We start from the raw sequence: 18,438 nt of genomic DNA on the forward strand, positions 1-18,438 counted from the left end.
GGAAGAGGTGAGCCGGGAAGCACGGCCAAAGCCCAGAGCCTGCAGTTTCCGACTCACCGAGCCTGCTCTCCCACCCACCCCCAGTCCCCGCCCGTCCCAGCCATCAGGAGGTGGTCAGCCGAGTGAGGACCTAAAGGATCCCTGATGGGAGATGGGGGCCAACTTCTCAATGGTCTTCTGTTCTCCCGTCTTGTCAACAAGCCTTTCCTCCCACAGGCAACAACATCATGGCAGAGCAAGTGGCCCTGAGCAGGACCCAAGTGTGCGGGATCCTACGAGAAGAACTCTATCAAGGCAATGCCTTCCACCAGGCGGATACTCACATATTCATCATCATGGGTGCATCGGTAAGTCTCCCCAGGCCCCGAATCCTAAAATTGAACACGTGAATGTGACATTGTGCAAGGCGCTTCCCACTCTGTGCAAAAGCTTTTCCAGCCAATTGTGGGGCCACGTGGGCCCTTCCTGTTGCTTCCACCCATGTGCCAGTATCAAGCCCACACTACATAATATGCCCCCACTGGGGGGTTGCTGAAACAAACCTCTGCTCAGCTATCGACCGTAGACCCACGTCCTGGAGCTCCAAGATCCTGAGGAACCACCTAGCTGGAAGTCTTCCTGCTCCCCAGGGAAAACTGAGACGGAAAGAGGAATGCTACTGATTGTGTAGTTTTCTTTTTCCCGCCTGTTTGTGATTTGACAAGTGCTGTTTCCCACCCCACCTGGCCCCGGTTGTCCAGCTGCCGGAACTGCCATTTCGCTCCGCTAGGAAAGGCCAAAGAACAAAGCCCAGGCAAGCATATAGCACATTGATGGCGCTTGGGGACAGCAGAACAGGCAAACATGTAGCATGTTGATGGGACTTGGGGACAGCAGAAGACAGAGAGGTGGTCCTGGTAGAGCAGTGTCCCCCTGTGTGGCAGCAAGGCATAGGCGGGACTGATGAGAACAGAAATTCCAAGTGGTCTCCACTTTGCACTTTTAACTCAGGGTATGCCCACGAATGTGCTTCCAAACATGTGGCCGACCATCTTGGACGTTAACTTCCCATCACCCTTTGCCAGATCTGCCGCTCGCTCCCTGCCACCTCTGTCTCTGATCAGAACTTGGGAAAGGAAGGAGACTAGCAAGGGAGAAGGGCCTTGCCTATGAAAGAGCAATGGTCACCCCAAGCACTGTCTTCTCACTCCAGAAAAACCTAAGACCTGGCACACACAGGGGTACAGGCTTGGCCTCAGCTCTGGCCCCAATCTGATCCCGCTAGAGGAGCTACATTGTGTCAGTCGCAAACTTTAGTCTCAGGAGCAAGTTGGAGGAGAAAGTAACTGAGAATTATTTTTCTAATCCTTCCCCATCCCTACCCTATGCTGTCACAAGGATGCTCCAACAGAGTGACCCGGGCCACAGTGATGCCTTATGTGTCCAGCTTTGTGTATGACCTGGAGCAGGTGTCTCCCCTGCTTCAAACCTCCGCTTCCAGCCAGCAGATGAGGGCTTTTGAAATAGGTGCAAAGGGGCCAGTAACTTGGCCTTGATTGTATGTCTTCTGGCTACCTTCCCCTGTGTGGCCCTGGGGTTGGGCAACTCTGTTTCATTGCAATTGGTAGAGTTCCTCTTTGTTCTTCTTCGCTCTGGGAGTGACAACCAGAGGCTTTCAGAGCCAAAGGGGGAAGTGTAGGCCCTGGCGTAAGCCAGTGGGGGAGGACAAGGGTCCTCTGAAGAGCCTTATTGTTTCTTTCTCGCTCCTCCTGGTGGAAGAGGCTAGAGCAGGGGGGTGCACCCTGTGCCTGGGCAACACCCAGAACAGCTCCCACCCTCATGCCTCACTGGGTGCCAAAGGTAGGCAGGGTCCTGTGGCTATGGGAAACAGCCATGGTCCCTGCCTCCTCAAGGACAGAGTTTCAGAGTGGCACATGGAACAGAAGATAAAAGTGGCCACTTATGTCCCCAGTCCCTGCTTTAGCCCTCAGGTCTCACGAGGAGGGCCAGGAGAGCAAGCCCTGCAGGTGAAAGCCAGGGAAGCGTCCCACGCACACCCCAAGCCCTAAGTCAGACGGAGCTCAGCGTGACCCAGAAACCAAAAGGAGGCCAGTGGCTAGTGGGTCCAGAGCCTGGGCAAACAGGCCACTGTGGGGCGGCTAGCCCACGTGGCCAAGCTCTGCCCCTTCCTCCTCCCTGGCTGGCTTGCCCAACTCTCACCTACATGCCCAGCTTCCTCCCCGGGGGTGGCCCAATTGCCAGCTCTCAGAGTTTCCACATGGGCACAGAGCTAGCACTCACTGTCTCCGGCCGCTTCCCCCTTCCCATGACTCCCACCCCAGCAGGAAGGGGGCCGAGGTGCTTACCGTCCTGCTCCGGAGAGCTCTGGCCTTGAAGACCAGAGAACCTTGAGCCCCAGAGAGCATCTTCCCCCACCTGATAGGAGCCGGGCCAGGCTGCGCGAGGTGAGGGTCACAATCCAGCCGGCCCGGCTCCTCCCTTTCCTTGGGACATTGCTGGGCCGACTCCCCCCAGTGTCGATAAGATTCTTGCTGTGTCATGAAGCTGGCACTCCCCCAAAGACCTGGTGACTCACAAGCCCTGGGGAGTAGGAGGGAGGCCCTTTTGTTGGTTCTGCACTTGTAAGTTAGCTCAGCAGTTCCCAGGTTCTCACTCAAGGGATGGGGAGCTGCCTGCGGCTGCCACCACCAAAACCAGAAGCTCCACCTCAGGAGCGTGCACCGAGACGAAGGGCCAGAGGGGTTTGAGTTTCTAAGCAGGCCGCTGCCGCCAAGCCGCAGGTGACCCAGGCAGGTGACGGCCTACGTCCCTTTGCTCTGGCCTGGCCACTCTAGGTGCTGGGGATCCTAATCAGGGCCTGCTTCTCCTGGGGTGCACACCACTCCCGCCCTGGTCCTCATCTTTTGCCTGAGAGGGTCCCAGGCACCTCTGGTTACCACCACTGCCACGCAGGCTTTCCTAAGGGCTTTCTGCATGTAGTCCTGCGGAGTACAAGGTGAAAACCTTTTGGGGACAAGCTCTCTCCAAGTCCTGAGGGCCCCACCAGAGGGAGCAGCGTATCCTGCCCCCGCCCCCACTGTCCTGGGGCCTCGGTCCTACCTTGCCTCTCTCTCAGGTGACTCAGGAGTGCAGTGCTGTCCATTGTGCGCATGGAGCTGAAACAAGGCAAGCAGGTTCTAGCACGGCTAATCCCAAAGGGGAAGGCGAGAGCAAACAGCTGGGGGTGTGGGGCCGTGTGACTCAGCAGGACCGGCCCCTGCCGCCCCGTGCGTGGCCCGCTCCCTCCCAGTTTGTTGGGATTTGGTCCTAAGCAAACACAGCCTGCTGTTAGGAAAGCCAGAGGTTTCCGCAGCCTGGGGTTCTCAGTGTTCTGTTCAGGATCTAGTTCCCAGCATGCTGGCCCTGTCTGCAGAGTGTGGGCTGCCGGTGCCTCCCGGCCCCACTAAGGGGAGAAAGCAGACATGGGCATTGGCAGGTGCCTGTGGGGTAGGGAGCTGGGCCCTAAAGCAAGGGCAGCATCTGATGTGAGAGAGGCAGGAGCTTCTCCCGGGAGCGGGGGACAGAGCAGTATCAGCAGTGAGCAGTAGGTGTCACATAGGGAAACTAGGGCTGCGAGGGTCCCGTGAGCAGCTTGAACCCAGCTGGCAGCAGACATGGGGCACTTCTCTGAAGACAGCCCCTGTGAGACCATTTAGGGGGCCCTCAGAGTGGCTCACGTGCGACACATGGCTAAGGTGACCTCAGGAAAAGCGGAGGCACAGTGCGGCCACTGAGAGCCCAGCTCTGAAGCCCCAGGAGGACCGAGAGCAGGGGACTCTGCCCTTAAAGAATGGCCCACCAGGAGCTCCCCTCGTGGCTTCAGAACTGCCATGCTCTGGTGACACAGCCTCAGCACTCGTGTTCAAAAGCTGCTCGATATGTCCCCTTGTCACAGTATGCAGCTGTCACTCATACGTACTGGAGGGGACAATAGGTGTTTTCACCCTCAGGGGCCCGCGGGGCTTGGGACCAGGGCAAGGAGTGTCCTGCCTGCCTTCTGTACAGTTGCCCATGGCTACCTCGAGACATTTGCCCCAGACACAGGGATGACTGGATTCCAAAACACTTGTTCGATGGCGGTTCAGGGCCTATGTCACCTAATTTGTCTGCAAGGAGGACTGAAAAGCTACCTTCACATTTCCTGCTCAGGTCTTTAACCCCTGGCATCGGTTTTTCTGTCCCAGATGAGTCAGACCTGAGCAGGGACAGGCCCAGTGCCCTACCACTGGGTAGACACTCCACAGTCACCCGCCCCTGCAGTCCCATGCTCCTCATTATAGGGGTGGAGATGAAAGGGCAGGCTCCCTGTGCTGTTGCGCACCCTGGCCTGGCCACTCCTGCCCCCTTTGTTTTCCACCTATTTTATCAGCTTCCAAATGAAAGCCTGCCTGCCCTTGCTGGCGCCGGCGCTGGGTGGGCACATCAGCCCAGAGGGAACCTCCTGTGAACCTCCTGCCAGCTCCACCCCACATCCTGGTCATGTCTGTAACTGAGCAGGGTGGCTTCGCTGCCATGGCCCTGCACATGTGCTTCATCGGGTTACTTTCTAGGCTCTTTGTCATTTTTTTTTTCCTTTTGTAAGTGGCAGAATTATTTTGAGTTGCTTTTTCTCAACTGCTTGCTAGGAGGACAGTTGACTTTTTAAGATTTATTTTATTTATTTGAAAGACAGAGTTACAGAGAGAGGTAAAGAGGAGGTCTTCCACCCACTGATTCACTCCCCAGATGGCCTCAACAGCCGGAGCTGAACTGATCCAAAGCCAGGAGCCAGGAGCTTCTTCCAGGTCTCCCACGTGGGTGCAGGGGCCCAAGGACTTGGGCCATCCTCCACTGCCATCCCAGGCCATAGCAGTGAGCTAGATCAGAAGAGGAGCAGCCAGGACTAGAACCGGCGCCCATATGGGATGCCAGCACTGCAGGCCAGGGCATTAACCCACTGCCCCACAGCGCCAGCCCCATGTCTATTAATTTTTATAACGTTTCATTGGAATACCTTGTGCCTTCTCACCAGCTCAGCGCACTCACATGAGCCGCTCCCATCAAGAAACAGAGTAATTTCTGACCTTCCCTTTGCTTCCTTCTTCTTCCCACCATCCATTTTGTGTACACATGGCAATGCCAATTGGTTACATACCTTCATGGCAAGATGGGACATTTCCATCTCCCCAGAAAATTCTGGGGTGCCCCTTCCCAGCCAGTTCCTCCCTGCTCCAGGCAAGTACTTGTCGAATGTCTGCCACAGCAGGTTGGTGTGGCCAGGCCCACAGCTTTATTGACATACATTCCTACTTAGTGTCCAATTTCTCCTTTGTTCTTTGGCTCAGCAGGATTTTTTTCCAGTGTACTAGCATTGGGGAGGTCTATAGCTAGTTCCTTAATGTCACTCAAGCAGTGTCCTGCCAAATGGACAGAAGATTTGTCCATTTACCTGTTGATTAATTTCACCATTTGGGTTGTTCCTGTTTGCGGAAAATAAGACTGCCTTGAGCAGTCATGAGTAGCACGAGGGAGTGGATTGGCCAGATGGCACAGTAGGTGTGGCCTTCAAGTGATAACAGGCTGCCAGACTGTCTTCTGCATGGGGACACTGGCCCCAAACACGTAGAAACACTTGGGTCTACGGAACTTGTTAGATGGAGGTTGGTGTTTCACTTAATAAAGAGGCATGGCCTTCACTTAGTAAGAGACTGCCAAACTCTTGTGTGTGTGTGTTTTTAAGATTTATTTACTTAGTTGAAAAGCAGAGTGGCAGAGAGAGAGAGAGATCTTCTATTCACTGGTTCACTCCCCAGATGCCCACATCAGTCAGGGCTGGGCCAGCCCAAAGTCAGGAGCGAGGAGCTCCATGTTGGTCTCCCGTGTATGTGGCAGGAACCCAAGTACTTGGGCCATGATGTGCTGCCTCCAAAGCGCATTAGTAAGAAGCTGTATCAGAAGTCAAGGAGCCAGGACTTGAACCAGGCACTCCAATACAGGGTGCGGGTGTCCCTAGGGGCAGCTCAACCTGCTGCACCATCTCGATCGTCTACCTTCAGCATCTGTGAGGTGTTCCCCACACACGGTGTTGCCGAGCTTGGACTGAAGCCATCTAGTGCGTGTAAAGTGGTATATCATTGGATTGGTTTTTTACTGTGTTAGAAGAGGCCCATCTATTCATTTTTTCAGTGGCATGTGTAGATGAAGACTTCATTTCTCAATCATTATGGTGGTTTTATGTCCTAAGAAATCTTTGCCTACTATTATTAATTTTTTCAATCTAGCAAATTTGCTAAACTCCTTGATTCTGATGGCTTAACCTGTAGATTGCGTTGAAGGCTATTTTCATAGACAAACTGTCATCTATAAGTAATAGCAGTTTTGTTTCTTTTCTGCCAAACCTGAGGCCATTTTCATTTTCTTGCCTTACTGCACTGGTAAGGGGCCTGTATTCTAACAAGCTTTTCTTGTTCCTGATTGTTGAAAGGGAATTATTTTCAGCATTTCCCATTAGATATGGCATTTGTTGGGTGTTTTACAGATGCCCTATACCAAGTTAAGGAGGTTTCCTTTTATGCCTACTCTGGTACCCATTTTTATTATGTTTAGATAATTTTCTGAAACATTCTGTCTACATCTGTGGAGTTGATCAAGGCTGCTAGATCTCAAAAGGCAGAGATTAATTGTCCAAGTGGTTCTCCTTTAATCTCTTAATGTGATTTGCAGTGACTGACTTTTGTGTCTTAACACCAAGCCAACATTGTATTTCCAGGGTAAACCCTACTTGGTTCTGATGGATTAAGTCTTTAACATTGCCAGATTCACTTCGGGGTGTTTTTTGCATCTGCCTGAGTGTGCGTGAATAACTGGCTTTCCTGTGTGCCTTTCTCATCAGACCTCGGTACTGGGGTTCTGTAGACCCTGTTTGGTGGCTTGAGGGCGTTCCCCTTTCTTCTGTCTGCAGGAAGAGTTTGCTTCAGGGGGGATTCCCCTCTTCCTCGCGTCCTGGGAGCACCCCCTGCGATAGTTTCTGCACTGGGGATTGTCTTGGTGGGAAGGTTTGTGGCCAATGTCCCACTCAGGTCACTTGCTCTGTTTTAGTAGGTTGGGGTTTTGTTTTGTTTTTGTTTTTAGGTTGGGTTTTTTTCTAAAAGTGTGTCCATCTCATCTGAGTTGTCAAACAATGACTTCTGGCTTCATCAATCTTTGGATTAGTTTTCCATCGTGTTCATTTTTAATTGCATTGTTTCCTTCCTTGAGATTTGTTTGTCTTTAAAATTCTACTGTCCTGGGGCCCTCGCTGTGGCACAGTGGGTTAAAGCCCCGGCCTGCAATGCCGGTGTCCCAGCTGCTCCACTTCAAATCCAGCTCCCTGCTGGTGCGCCTCAGAGAGTAGTGGAGGATCGTCCAGGTCCTTGGGCCCCTGTGCCCTCTTGGGGGACCCAGAGGAAGCTCCTGGCTCCTGCCTTCGGATCGGCTCAGCTCTGGCCATTATAGCCATTTGGGGAGTGGACCAGCAGATGGAAGACCTCTCTCTCTCTCTCTCTCTCTCTCTCTCTCTCTCTCTGTGTGTGTGTGTGTGTGTGTGTGTCTACCTCTCTGTAGCTCTTTCAAGTAAATAAATGTTTTAAAAAGTCTACGATCCTTTTGCTAACTCCTGAGATTGGACACTTAGCTTGTGGCCTTCAAACCACTCTTTTTTGCTAATGGAAGTACTTCAGGCCACCCCGCACAGGTTGGATACAGGGCACTTCTGTCCTCATTTAGTTCTAGTGAGTTGATTTTGCAGGTTTTCTTGAGCGTGGGCAACACACTCTGCCTGCCCTGTTGGTCAGAGTGCAGGGCAGATCAGGCTCCCACCTCAGAGCTCCTCTGGTTGGAGAGGAGGGGAGGGAGATGTCACATAGACTCACTTGGGACTGAGTGCTGACCCGGAGTGAGTGCCCAGATCACCCAGGGCAGGGGCCGACGTGGGTCATGTCCCCAGCTTCTGACCACACCTGTTTCCTCTGCCACAGGGTGACCTGGCCAAGAAGAAGATCTACCCCACCATCTGGTAAGTACGTGTCTCCGGCGGCCCTGTACCCTCTCCGCCTCGGACAGGCCTGGCCACAACTGTGCTCTGCCCTCAGGTGGCTGTTCCGGGATGGTCTTCTGCCCGAAGACACCTTCGTTGTGGGATACGCCCGCTCCCGCCTCACGGTGGCCGACATCCGCCGGCAGAGTGAGCCCTTCTTCAGGGTGAGTGGCTGCAGGGTCTCCCCTGGCCTTGTCCTGTCCTCTCTGCCTGGAGCCCACAGGGGGGACACCCCCACGCCCACACCAGCCCTGTCACTTCCTGGCCCTCCCCAAAGCCGCTGCTGCCTGCCAACCTGAGCGTGACTATGGAGAAGCACAGGGCAGGGGCAGGGGTCCTTGCAGCCCGAGACACCACTTCCCAGCCCCTCCCTCCCCCGCTCCCCCATGCCGGCTGGGGAAGCCTGCAGGTTGGCGGTTTCTTAACAGTCATAGGTTGGTAGAATGTCCGTCTCCCAGCTGAGAGTTTCCTGAAATATGACTTCCTTTTTTGAGGCACAGGGTCGCCAGGGATGTACAGGGGTCACCATATCACTGACTGGCTGCCTGGGTTTGCACTGCCTGCCCAGAGATGTGCAGAGCTGCTGAGATGAGCGTGACCCCGGCATGCGGTCAAGGGCAGCAGACCTGAAGGGAGTCTTCGCCAGGCCTCCAGGGAAGGCCACCTGGCAGGGGAGCGAGCACAGACTGGGGCAGAGCAGACCTGAACGTGTGACAGGGGCAGCGGCAGGGCTGAAGTCAGTGCCTCCCTCTCTCCCAGGTCAACCCCGAGGAGAAGCCCAAACTGGAAGAGTTCTTCGCCCGCAACTCCTATGTGGCTGGCCAGTACGATGACCCTGCCTCCTACCAGCGCCTCAACAGCCACATAAATGCCCTCCACCAGGGGCCACAGGCCAACCGCCTCTTCTACCTGGCCTTGCCCCCCACCGTCTACGAGGCCGTCACCAAGAACATCCATGAGACCTGCATGAGTCAGACGTAAGGCTGATCCTTTACTCCCCTTCCCTCCCTGGAAGCCAGTGGGCAGGATCTGTTCCCCACTCCTTTGAAGAGCCCCTGGGTGAAACTCTAGGCAGTCTTTTGAAAAAGATGTCTCCTTTTTGTTCAGTCATCCCTGAAAATGCTGCCACCCGCATTTACCATTCAAAAAGCTCCCTTAACAGCGTGGATCTCTCTAGAATGGTCTCTGGCAAGTGCCCGCCAGGACCACAAGATGGCAGTGTTGCTCCATGAAAGACTTGCTGCCGCCGCCCGCTCAATTTTGAACATTTCAAGTCCTCGCCGGCCGCCAGGTGGCGCTGCTGCTCCATGAGAAGCGCCGTGCTGCCTTTCAGCACTGCATCCCTTTCTCCTGTTTCTGCTTTTGAATCCAGAAGGTTCTGTGGGAGCCGGCAAAGAAAGGGGCCTTTTCTCCTCTGAGAACCAGTGGGGAAGCTATTCCCTTGTCGCCGCCAGCTGCCAGGCTGCTTCCACTGCAGACCCAGGGTAGGGCAGGAAGAAAGAGGGCCACACCCACAAATGCTACCATTACCACTACCACCCTAGCTGCCAGGCAGGCGTGAGAGCTGTTGCAGACGCCAGCACTTTGACTAAGAAGATCTTGAGCCTGGCCTTCAGGGAGGGGCATACAAGATGACCTCAGATATGAGGAAGTTTTGTACCAAGGGAGGGGCCCTGTCCAGCCCGGCAGAGCTTCCCTGGGTCACGTGCTGCTGGCAAGGGTCAGGGTGACATGGCCGTGGGCTCCCGGCAGAGGCTGGAACCGTGTCATTGTGGAAAAGCCCTTCGGGAGAGACCTGCAGAGCTCAGACCAGCTGTCCAACCACATCTCCTCCCTGTTCCGCGAGGACCAGATCTATCGCATTGACCACTACCTCGGCAAGGAGATGGTCCAGAACCTCATGGTGCTGAGGTGAGGGCCTGGGGAGCCCCCGGACCTGCTGCTGCCCTGAGCTCAAGTCCTTCCCGGGTGCAGGTGAGGGGGCTGGGCCTGGCCCAGTGTGGAGCTCAGCTGTGCTCTCTCCCTACAGGTTTGCCAACAGGATCTTTGGCCCCATCTGGAACCGGGACAACATCGCCTGTGTGATCCTCACTTTCAAGGAACCCTTCGGCACTGAGGGCCGTGGGGGCTATTTTGATGAATTTGGGATCATCCGGTAAGAGCCACCCTTCCTGTTCTGCGGGCTCTTCCTCTCGCCAGGAGTCTTGCAACCTGAACGTCTGTTCTTCGGCCTCCTCTCCCACCAGGGATGTGATGCAGAACCACCTCCTGCAGATGCTGTGCCTGGTGGCCATGGAGAAGCCCGCCTCCACTGACTCCGATGATGTCCGCGACGAGAAGGTAGGCGCGGGTGCAGCCTCCAGGACCCCTGCTGCCCTGCACCCTGCCCTGCTGCCCCCAGGGCTCACCCTCCCCTGGCGCCTCTCCCCCAGGTCAAGGTGTTGAAGTGCATCTCAGAAGTGCAGGCGGACAACGTGGTCCTGGGCCAGTATGTGGGGAACCCCAATGGAGAGGGGGAGGCCGCCAAAGGGTACCTGGATGACCCCACAGTGCCCCGCGGCTCCACCACCGCCACCTTTGCAGCCGTCGTCCTCTATGTGGAGAACGAGAGGTGGGAAGGTAGGCGAGGGCCGTGAGGAGTGGACAGGCCTGGCTGCTGTGACACACCCGCTCTGCTCTGCCCCGCCCCTCGCCCTGCACTCAGGGCAGAGCTGCTCCCAAGGCTGGCCTTGCTTCCCACGCAGGGGTGCCCTTCATCCTGCGCTGTGGCAAAGCCCTGAACGAGCGCAAGGCCGAGGTGCGGCTGCAGTTCCGGGATGTGGCCGGTGATATCTTCCACCAGCAGTGCAAGCGCAACGAGCTGGTGATCCGCGTGCAGCCCAACGAGGCCGTGTACACCAAGATGATGACCAAGAAGCCTGGCATGTTCTTCAACCCTGAGGAGTCCGAGCTGGACCTGACCTACGGCAACCGATACAAGGTGCCACGCCGCGCTGGGGCCGGGGCGCCCCTGGGGTGGGGGCCCTGCGTGGCGGTGTCAGCAAGGCCCCCCTCCCTCACAGAACGTGAAGCTGCCTGACGCTTACGAGCGCCTCATCCTGGATGTCTTCTGCGGGAGCCAGATGCACTTCGTGCGCAGGTGAGGCCCCAGCCACCCACCCTGCGCCGGCCCATGTGTGGGCACCAGACATTGGGGCCAGCGAGCCCCCGCCCTGCCCGCACACCCCATGGCCCTCCCAATGTCACACTGTGTCCCCACAGTGACGAGCTCCGGGAGGCCTGGCGGATCTTCACCCCTCTGCTGCACAGGATTGAGCGGGAGAAGCCACAGCCCATCCCCTACGTTTACGGCAGGTGAGGGCCGGGTGCATGCTGGGGAGCAGAGCCTGCCGGGCGGGGCAATGGGGAAACGAGGGGCGGGAGTCCCTCACGTCTCTCCTTCTGCCTGTCACCGCCCAGCCGAGGCCCTACGGAGGCAGACGAGCTGATGAAGAGAGTGGGCTTCCAGTACGAGGGCACCTACAAGTGGGTGAACCCCCACAAGCTGTGACCCCTGGCACCTGGCCCCCTGCACCCCGCCCCCAGCCGCCCCATCTGTGTCTTGTCTTTCACAACACCCGGCCCCGCGTCGGGATGACTTTGGGACCATAGGCCTCAGCCTCGCATTCCTGGCCCCTGGCTTGGGGCGCCCCCTCCACCCACTGCGGCTGCCGCCGCCGCCGCTCCCAGAGCCCGGCTACATTCCTCAGCCGCCAAGCACTTGAGACTCACTGTGACCTCCCCAGGCCACCGCAGCCCTGCCTGAGCCAGCTGTCTCCACAGGACCTAACCCATCCTCCCCTCACTCCAGCCCCAGCAGAAGGAAGAAGAGAGTGGCCTGTCTCTCTGCCCCAGGGCTCCTTGGGACAGTAATGGCCGGAGCAGGAAGTTAGGGACACTGGGGAGAGGCCACGGGCTTCAGTGGAGCAGTGGCCGAACCACACTCCCTGACGGCTGTGGGCAATCCTCTGGTGGGAAGGGCACGCATGTGGCCGTGTGAGAGGACCTGCCTGTGACCACGCCCACCTCGGTGCCACTCCACATTCCGCGTCGCCAGCCGGAAGAGACCTCGTGCTGCCTGGCAGTGTCTTGGGCCTCCTGCACTCCACAGCCTCTCCACCACAAGCGCAGGCAAAGCAGAAGCAGCAGCTGGGACCCTCCACTTTAACCCCTGCCATTAAATTTGCAAAGAGCCCCACCTGTCCCCTAGTCATTTCCTCCCTAGCACCTGTGGCCGTGAAGGAGCGGGCCTACAGCCACCTGCTTGCCTGGAGACCCAGCCCTTTTTTTGTTCCCCTTGTTGCTTGCTGTTCCTTCCCCTGCACTTGCTCCGGGCCTGCTCACCTCCAGTCTCACGTGGTGCCTCTGCAGGGACCCAAGCCTGTCCCATGTCCACGCTGCCCCCCGAGTCTTCCTCACCCCGCCTCTGCTCATTGTTGCAACCACAGCCTGAAGCAGGAGGGCAGGTCGCATTTCCTTTTACTCTGCACTCCAACGCTTGCACTGCTTGTCATCCGCACTGTCCCTCCCTAACCAGGGCCCCTTCAGGGATGGGGATGCAATCAAATGTGTGACTAACATCAGAGGTTAAGAGGCAAAGAGGTAGGCCGAGGTCATGTTCAGCTTTTGGGCCTAGGCAGGCACTAAGGCACCAGAGGTATGAGCTCCTGCATCTGTTTCTATTGCCTCCCCGGGGTACTAGAAAGCAACAGGGGGCTGAAAACCAAAGATGGATTTCGGACCTTTACCAGGACATCAGACATTGTGGAAGAGGGCCCCACCCTGCTCCAGGATGGCCTCATCCTAACGTGCACCTACAAACACCCTGTTGCCATGAAAGGTTGCTGTCTGAAATTCCAGGTGGACTTGAATTTGGGGGACCCTTCACTATACCGCACCTAGTGGGGGCCACAACATTTTCGCCAGCCTCCATCCTGGGCTGAGTGAGGACACGTGGCAAGAACTGACCCTATGGCCCAATTTCTCACGTTGTCTGAGGCTGCCAGGGAACAAAATGATCCGATGGTGGGGATAGAGTGGCCTGGAAAAGAGCCAGGCAAGGAATGCTATGCTCCCGACAGGCAGGCTATGTGCCGTGACCCTGCAGGTGACAGTGGTCACATCACTGTGTCACCAGGAGTTAAGCAAAAGAGCTCCTCCCCGTACCAATGGCTACGCTGCAGGCCACACGGCCCCACTTGGAAACGCGGTCATCTGTTTTCCTTATGCAATGTGGGAATGAGCTAAGGAAGAAACTCAAGTGGCAGACAGGCCTGTGCTTGTCCCATGAGCTGCCCGCCCCATACACATGCCCAAGCTACAACCTTGTGTGCCGTGTGTGTCAACAGGAGGGGGCACCTCCCAGTCGTGGGAGGCCATTACCACGGTCACCTAGTCTAAATCAGGAAGGAAGGAGGAAGTCTTGGGTCCTTGGGCGTTGTCAGCCTGGGCTGTCCTAGAGCAGTCTCCAGGGCTCTGTGCTCAGGATCACAGAGGCAGGGGCCTTAGTCCTCTGTTCTGTGAGTGCCCGTGGCCACCTGGGAAAAAGACATGACTCCAGCTGAGATCCATCTTCCCGAGCTGATGGGGCCACCAAGGGTGAGCCAATTTATGTACTAGTGATGAGGCTGCCGCCCCTTGTCCTCTGGGCTCCATGTCCTAGCCAGGCCTGCTGCCCTCCATAGGAAATCAGGTGCCCCTATAGGGCAGCTGGGCCAGAGACTGCCAGGACAAGACGTGGAACCGCAGTGAGTGCACATCAGTGCCAGGATTTCAACACCGCGTGCACACAGTCGCCTCCTCTGGGTCTTATGGATGTTACTGGGTGCTAGTGTGGTTAAAGAGACCCGATCCTTGTCCCCAAGGGGTCTCAATGCCACCTGGCTGCGTTGACAAGTCCCAGGATGACACACAAGGTCTATGAACTCCGGAGATGGTGGGCTCCCTGCCATCCCCCAGCTGGCCACCAGAGGGCACCTTGCTCGCATCAGCTCCCTGGAGAGAGCCATGTGAATCCCAGCCTGCCCTGGCCAGCGTGCTGGATCTTCAAAGTTTCAAGTAGAAGCCTGAGATGACATGGAACCCTTGGTGGAGAACGAATGCTCAGAGGCCCGTTGTGACCCTGCAGGGGATCTTGGTGCTGACAGCCCCTTGTAGAGCCCCTGAGGGAGCACCCCACTCTTGCTGCCCGCCCCTATGCCAGCCAGCTGTGTCCAGGGGCATGGCAGAGCAGAATCAGTGCAGAACCCGGGTGAGGACATGCAGCTGTCCCCGCAGCCCTCAGGTGCCTCCACTGAGGTGCAAGTGTGAGGGGCCAGGTTAGGGTAGTCAGGGAGTTGAGACTGGTGTCACCTCAGCTCTAGGGGCCCACACTGAGGATTCAGCAGAGCCTAGGTGGCCTCTGACACGCCTGTCACCTCAGTCCTGGACGCCGTATGAGTGCAAGTCAGGGATGTCAGCTTTTCCTCAATCTCTGTGCGCCTGCCCAGGGACAGGGCAGGGGGACCCAGGTGGGGACAATCACCTCAGCACTGGGTGAACAGGAGCAGCATTAGGTTCAAGTGTCAACATCCAAGGGTCACCTAAGTGCTGGCTGCCTAGACAGGGCAGGGCTTGATGGCTTGGGGTAGAGCGTCACCGTTCACCTCGACTCAGCATCTGGCCTTTGGTGCAAGCATGAAGACCAGGCGAGGACATTCAATGTGACCTCGTGTTCGGGGCCCTGTGCAGATAAGCACCAAGGCAACATTCCAGGAGCACTTTACGGATGGGTGCTACACAGAGGCTGAGACAATACCCAGCAGACGGCAGCCGAACGCTACACAAACCAGAGACACGCAAGTCCAGGTGATAGCGTCTGACTGAAAGCCCAGACTTTGGTGCCTGCTTGGCTGAGACGTGAAAGGCCAGGCAGAATCACCTGTCACCTCAGCTCTGTGGGCTTAGGCCTCGAGTTACCCCCACTGTCACCTGAGGCAAGCAGTCCGGGGAAGTCACTGAAGCCACCAACTGTTACCTCATGCGGGGTGCCTGCACTGGGGCAGGAACGTGGGGACCCAGGTGAGAGCAGTTGGCTGAAAGCACAAATCCTGCTGCCCAGTCTGGGCAGGGTAATGAGGGGCCACTGACATCATCCAACTGTGGCTGCATCTCTGGGTCAGGAAGCAGGCGGAGCATGAACGGCCGGCTGGGGAGTCACGGCACAGGTGGCCACAGGTGGTGGCACTCGATTGTCACCCGAGATCCCAGGACAGGACAGTTGGCTGTCACCTCACCTCTGGCTGCCTGCTGTGGGACACAGATGACCGCCATCATCTGGGCCTGCACTGGGCAAGAGGAGTAGAAATGAGGTGAGGGGATTCCACTGTCACCGCCTGTGGGGTGCCTGCGCTGGGACAGACATGACACGACACAGGTGCTGTCTGTGAACTGACAGCCCACACCTTTTTTTAAAGATTTATTTATTGATTTATTTGAAAGGCAGAGTTACAGAGAGGGAAAGACGGAGGGAGGGAGAGAGAGCAAGATCTTCCATCCGCTGGTTCACTCCCCAAATGACCACACAGCTGGGGGTGGACCAGCCTGAAGCCAAAACATTCTGCCAGGTCTCCCATGTGGATGCAGGGGCTGAAGCACTTAGGCCATCTCCCACTGCTCTCCCAGGCACATTTGAATGGAGCTGGACCACAAATGGAGCAGCCGGGACTCAAACTGGGGGCCATATGGGATGCTGGTGCCACAGGTGGCAGTTTTACCTGCTGTGCCACAGCACCGGCCCCAGGGCCCCCCCATCTTGGCCTGTACTGGCAACAGACAAGGAAGCCCAAGTTAGTAGTCACCTGACCCCTCGGCACTATATACGCAGAGCTGTGGGAACCAGGTGAGGGAAATCATTGTTAACTCCGATCTGGGGAGCAAAACATACCCAAGCAGTGAAGCCCAGGAAAAAAACAATCACCTGTCGCTTCACTTACTGTCCGTGACAGAGGCATCAGGGCCCTATGCGTGTAGTCATCTCTCTGTTCTATTGGTTTACACCCCTACAAAAGTATGCGCTAGAGCCAAGGCAAGTATCATCCACTGCTGCCTGCATGGGAAATTGTCAGACCCTCAAGAGAGAAAACAGGCTGAGGGAAGGGACGAATGCAGAGACTGCTAATAGATCCAGAGGCAATGGGAATGTTCTAGAACTAGAGAGTGGTGACAGCTGCACAACTTGCTGGATGTACCAAAAGCCACACAACTGTACAGTGTAAAACAGTGCCTGTTATAGCATGTGGGTGTATCACATGCCGGTTTTTGAAAAGAATGAGAATTGGGGTGGGCATTGTGTCACCAGCATGCCATATCAGAGCATCAGGTTCGAGTCCTGGCTGCTCCACTTGTGATCCAGTCCCCCTGCTAGTGCATCTGGGAAGCAGCAGAAGATGCTGCAAGTACTTGGATCCCTACCACACATGTGGGAGATCCAGATGGAGTCCCTGGCTCCTAGCTTTGACCTGGACCAGCACTAGTTTCCTGGCTGTTGTGGCCACTCAGAAAGTGAACCATCAGTTAGAAGATTACAAGATCTCTCCTATCTCTCTCTCTCTCTCTCTCTCTCTCTCTCTCTCTCTCTCTGCTTTTCAAATAAATGAATGAATCTTTTCTAAAAAACATAAGAAGGGAATTTGAGTAAAGGGTGGTTGTTTGTGCTAGCTCTGACCATCAATCTAGAGGTCCTGAGGCACACCATCCTCATAAAATGAAGGTTTTCCAAATAAATATGTAGATTTATTTAGTTAGTTATTCAAAAGTCACAGTTACACAAAGAGAGAAGGAGAGGCAGAGAGAGAGAGAGAGAGAGAGAGAGAGAGAGAGAGGTCTTCCATCTGCTGGTTCACTCTCCAGGTGGCTGCAAATGGCCTGAGCTGCGCCAATCTGAAGCTAAGAGCCAGGAGCTTCTTCCTGGTCTCCCACGTGGGTGCAGGGGACCAAGAACCTGGGCCATCTTCTACTGCTTTCCCAGGCCACAGCAGAGAGCTGGATCGGAAGTGGAGCAGCCAGGACTCAAACCAGCACCCATATGGGATTCAGGCACTGCAGGCGGCGGCTTCTACCAGCTACGGCACAGCACCGGCCCAAATATGTAGGATTTTTTTTTGACAGGCAGAATGGACAGTGAGAGAGAGACAGAGAGAAAGGTCTTCCTTTGCCGTTGGCTCACCCTCCAATGGCTGCTGCGGCCGGCACGCTGCGGCCGGCGCACCGCGCTGATCCGAAGGCAGGAGCCAGGTGCCTTTCCTGGTCTCCCATGGGGTGCAGGGCCCAAGCACTTGGGCCATCCTCCACTGCACTCCCTGGCCACAGCAGAGAGCTGGCCTGGAAGAGGGGCAACCGGGACAGAATCCGGTGCCCCGACTGGGACTAGAACCTGGTGTGCCGGCGCCACAAGGCGGAGGATTAGCCTAGTGAGCCGCGGCGCCGGCCCCAATATGTAGGATTTTTAAAAATGTGTTTGACCTGTTTTTTCATCTCGGAGTTACCATGCTATCTAGACTGGGGAAGACCCAGAAACTCCATAGGCACTTGCGCCAGGGCCATGACAGTGTCGGCGAGCCCTGGAAGCAGCCAGGAGATCAGCAGCAGATTCATGGGGCAAGTGTATACTAGAACAATCTCCTCACACAATCAGGTACACACATTATCACTCCTAGACATCGCATTGAAAAGTCCTCGCTTTTAAGTCATTCCATTCTCCTTTTGGTTATAAAGGGCTAGCCTCCTCCTGAGGCTTCGCCTACAGATGCCTATACTGACTCCTCTTCCTTGGGCACTGCAATGATGGTGCCTGTGACATTTTGGTTCTCAAATCACACACTGCGAGCAGAGGGCAAGAGATCTCCTGCTTTGGGAAGAGCCTTTTTTTGGGAAATAGCATGATAGCATGCTTCCAACTGGGGCCAGTGGGAACTAAAAGAGGCCCCAGTCCCATCAGTTGCTGAGTGTCAGCACACAGAGAGAGACCCACAAGCTGCCAAGAGATGGGAGAGAATTAGCCAGCTTGGCCCGTGGAAAGGAAGGGGCTTCGCGATGGACTGGCTGACATATCCCGGCAGGGCAGAACTGCTAAGAGGACAGAAGCTTTAGGTCCTCTGCCTCTCCTCTCTCTGTGTAACCCTGACTTTCAAATAAATAAATAAATCTTTTAAAAAAAACCATTTAGCTCATTTGCAGAATGAATAAAAGCATGCCATTTCTACTTCCCAGTATAGCGCCTTCCATACGTGTGTTTTGGTCCTATCAGCAGTAGAAGCTGCATAAAACTA

The 18,438-nt window shown here is 55.9% G+C and overlaps 2 protein-coding genes across 6 annotated transcripts in view; one reads left to right on the plus strand and one right to left on the minus strand.

Moving 5' to 3' along the window:
- Positions 1-3,203, minus strand: part of IKBKG (inhibitor of nuclear factor kappa B kinase regulatory subunit gamma) — a 24,265-nt gene extending 21,062 nt beyond the window's left edge. The window contains exons 1-2 of one of the 4 annotated variants that reach the window (XM_062184311.1): positions 3,100-3,203; positions 324-371 (exon numbers count right to left, since the gene is read on the minus strand). Coding sequence is in view for 2 of the 4 variants with exons in the window: in XM_062184309.1 (XP_062040293.1) it covers positions 324-371; positions 2,346-2,405 (108 nt within the window). In the remaining 2 variants the exon portion in view is untranslated. Of the gene's footprint in view, positions 1-323; positions 372-2,345; positions 2,444-3,099 lie in introns of those variants that run through there. The other 3 variants (XM_062184309.1, XM_062184308.1, XM_062184312.1) reach the window with 3 other exon arrangements.
- G6PD (glucose-6-phosphate dehydrogenase) overlaps positions 1-12,724 on the plus strand; it is a 13,634-nt gene extending 910 nt beyond the window's left edge. For both annotated transcript variants that reach the window (XM_062184306.1, XM_062184307.1), the window contains exons 2-13: positions 217-347; positions 8,034-8,071; positions 8,148-8,256; positions 8,852-9,069; positions 9,845-10,003; positions 10,122-10,247; positions 10,339-10,432; positions 10,525-10,711; positions 10,837-11,072; positions 11,155-11,231; positions 11,354-11,446; positions 11,552-12,724. In XM_062184306.1, the coding sequence (XP_062040290.1) occupies positions 217-347; positions 8,034-8,071; positions 8,148-8,256; positions 8,852-9,069; positions 9,845-10,003; positions 10,122-10,247; positions 10,339-10,432; positions 10,525-10,711; positions 10,837-11,072; positions 11,155-11,231; positions 11,354-11,446; positions 11,552-11,642 (1,559 nt within the window). In that variant the 3' untranslated portion in view covers positions 11,643-12,724. The remainder of the gene's footprint in view (positions 1-216; positions 348-8,033; positions 8,072-8,147; positions 8,257-8,851; positions 9,070-9,844; positions 10,004-10,121; positions 10,248-10,338; positions 10,433-10,524; positions 10,712-10,836; positions 11,073-11,154; positions 11,232-11,353; positions 11,447-11,551) is intronic.
- Positions 12,725-18,438: the final 5,714 nt, after the last annotated feature.

Source organism: Lepus europaeus, chromosome X, assembly GCF_033115175.1.
Source record: "Lepus europaeus isolate LE1 chromosome X, mLepTim1.pri, whole genome shotgun sequence".
NCBI classification, from domain to species: Eukaryota; Metazoa; Chordata; class Mammalia; order Lagomorpha; family Leporidae; genus Lepus; species Lepus europaeus.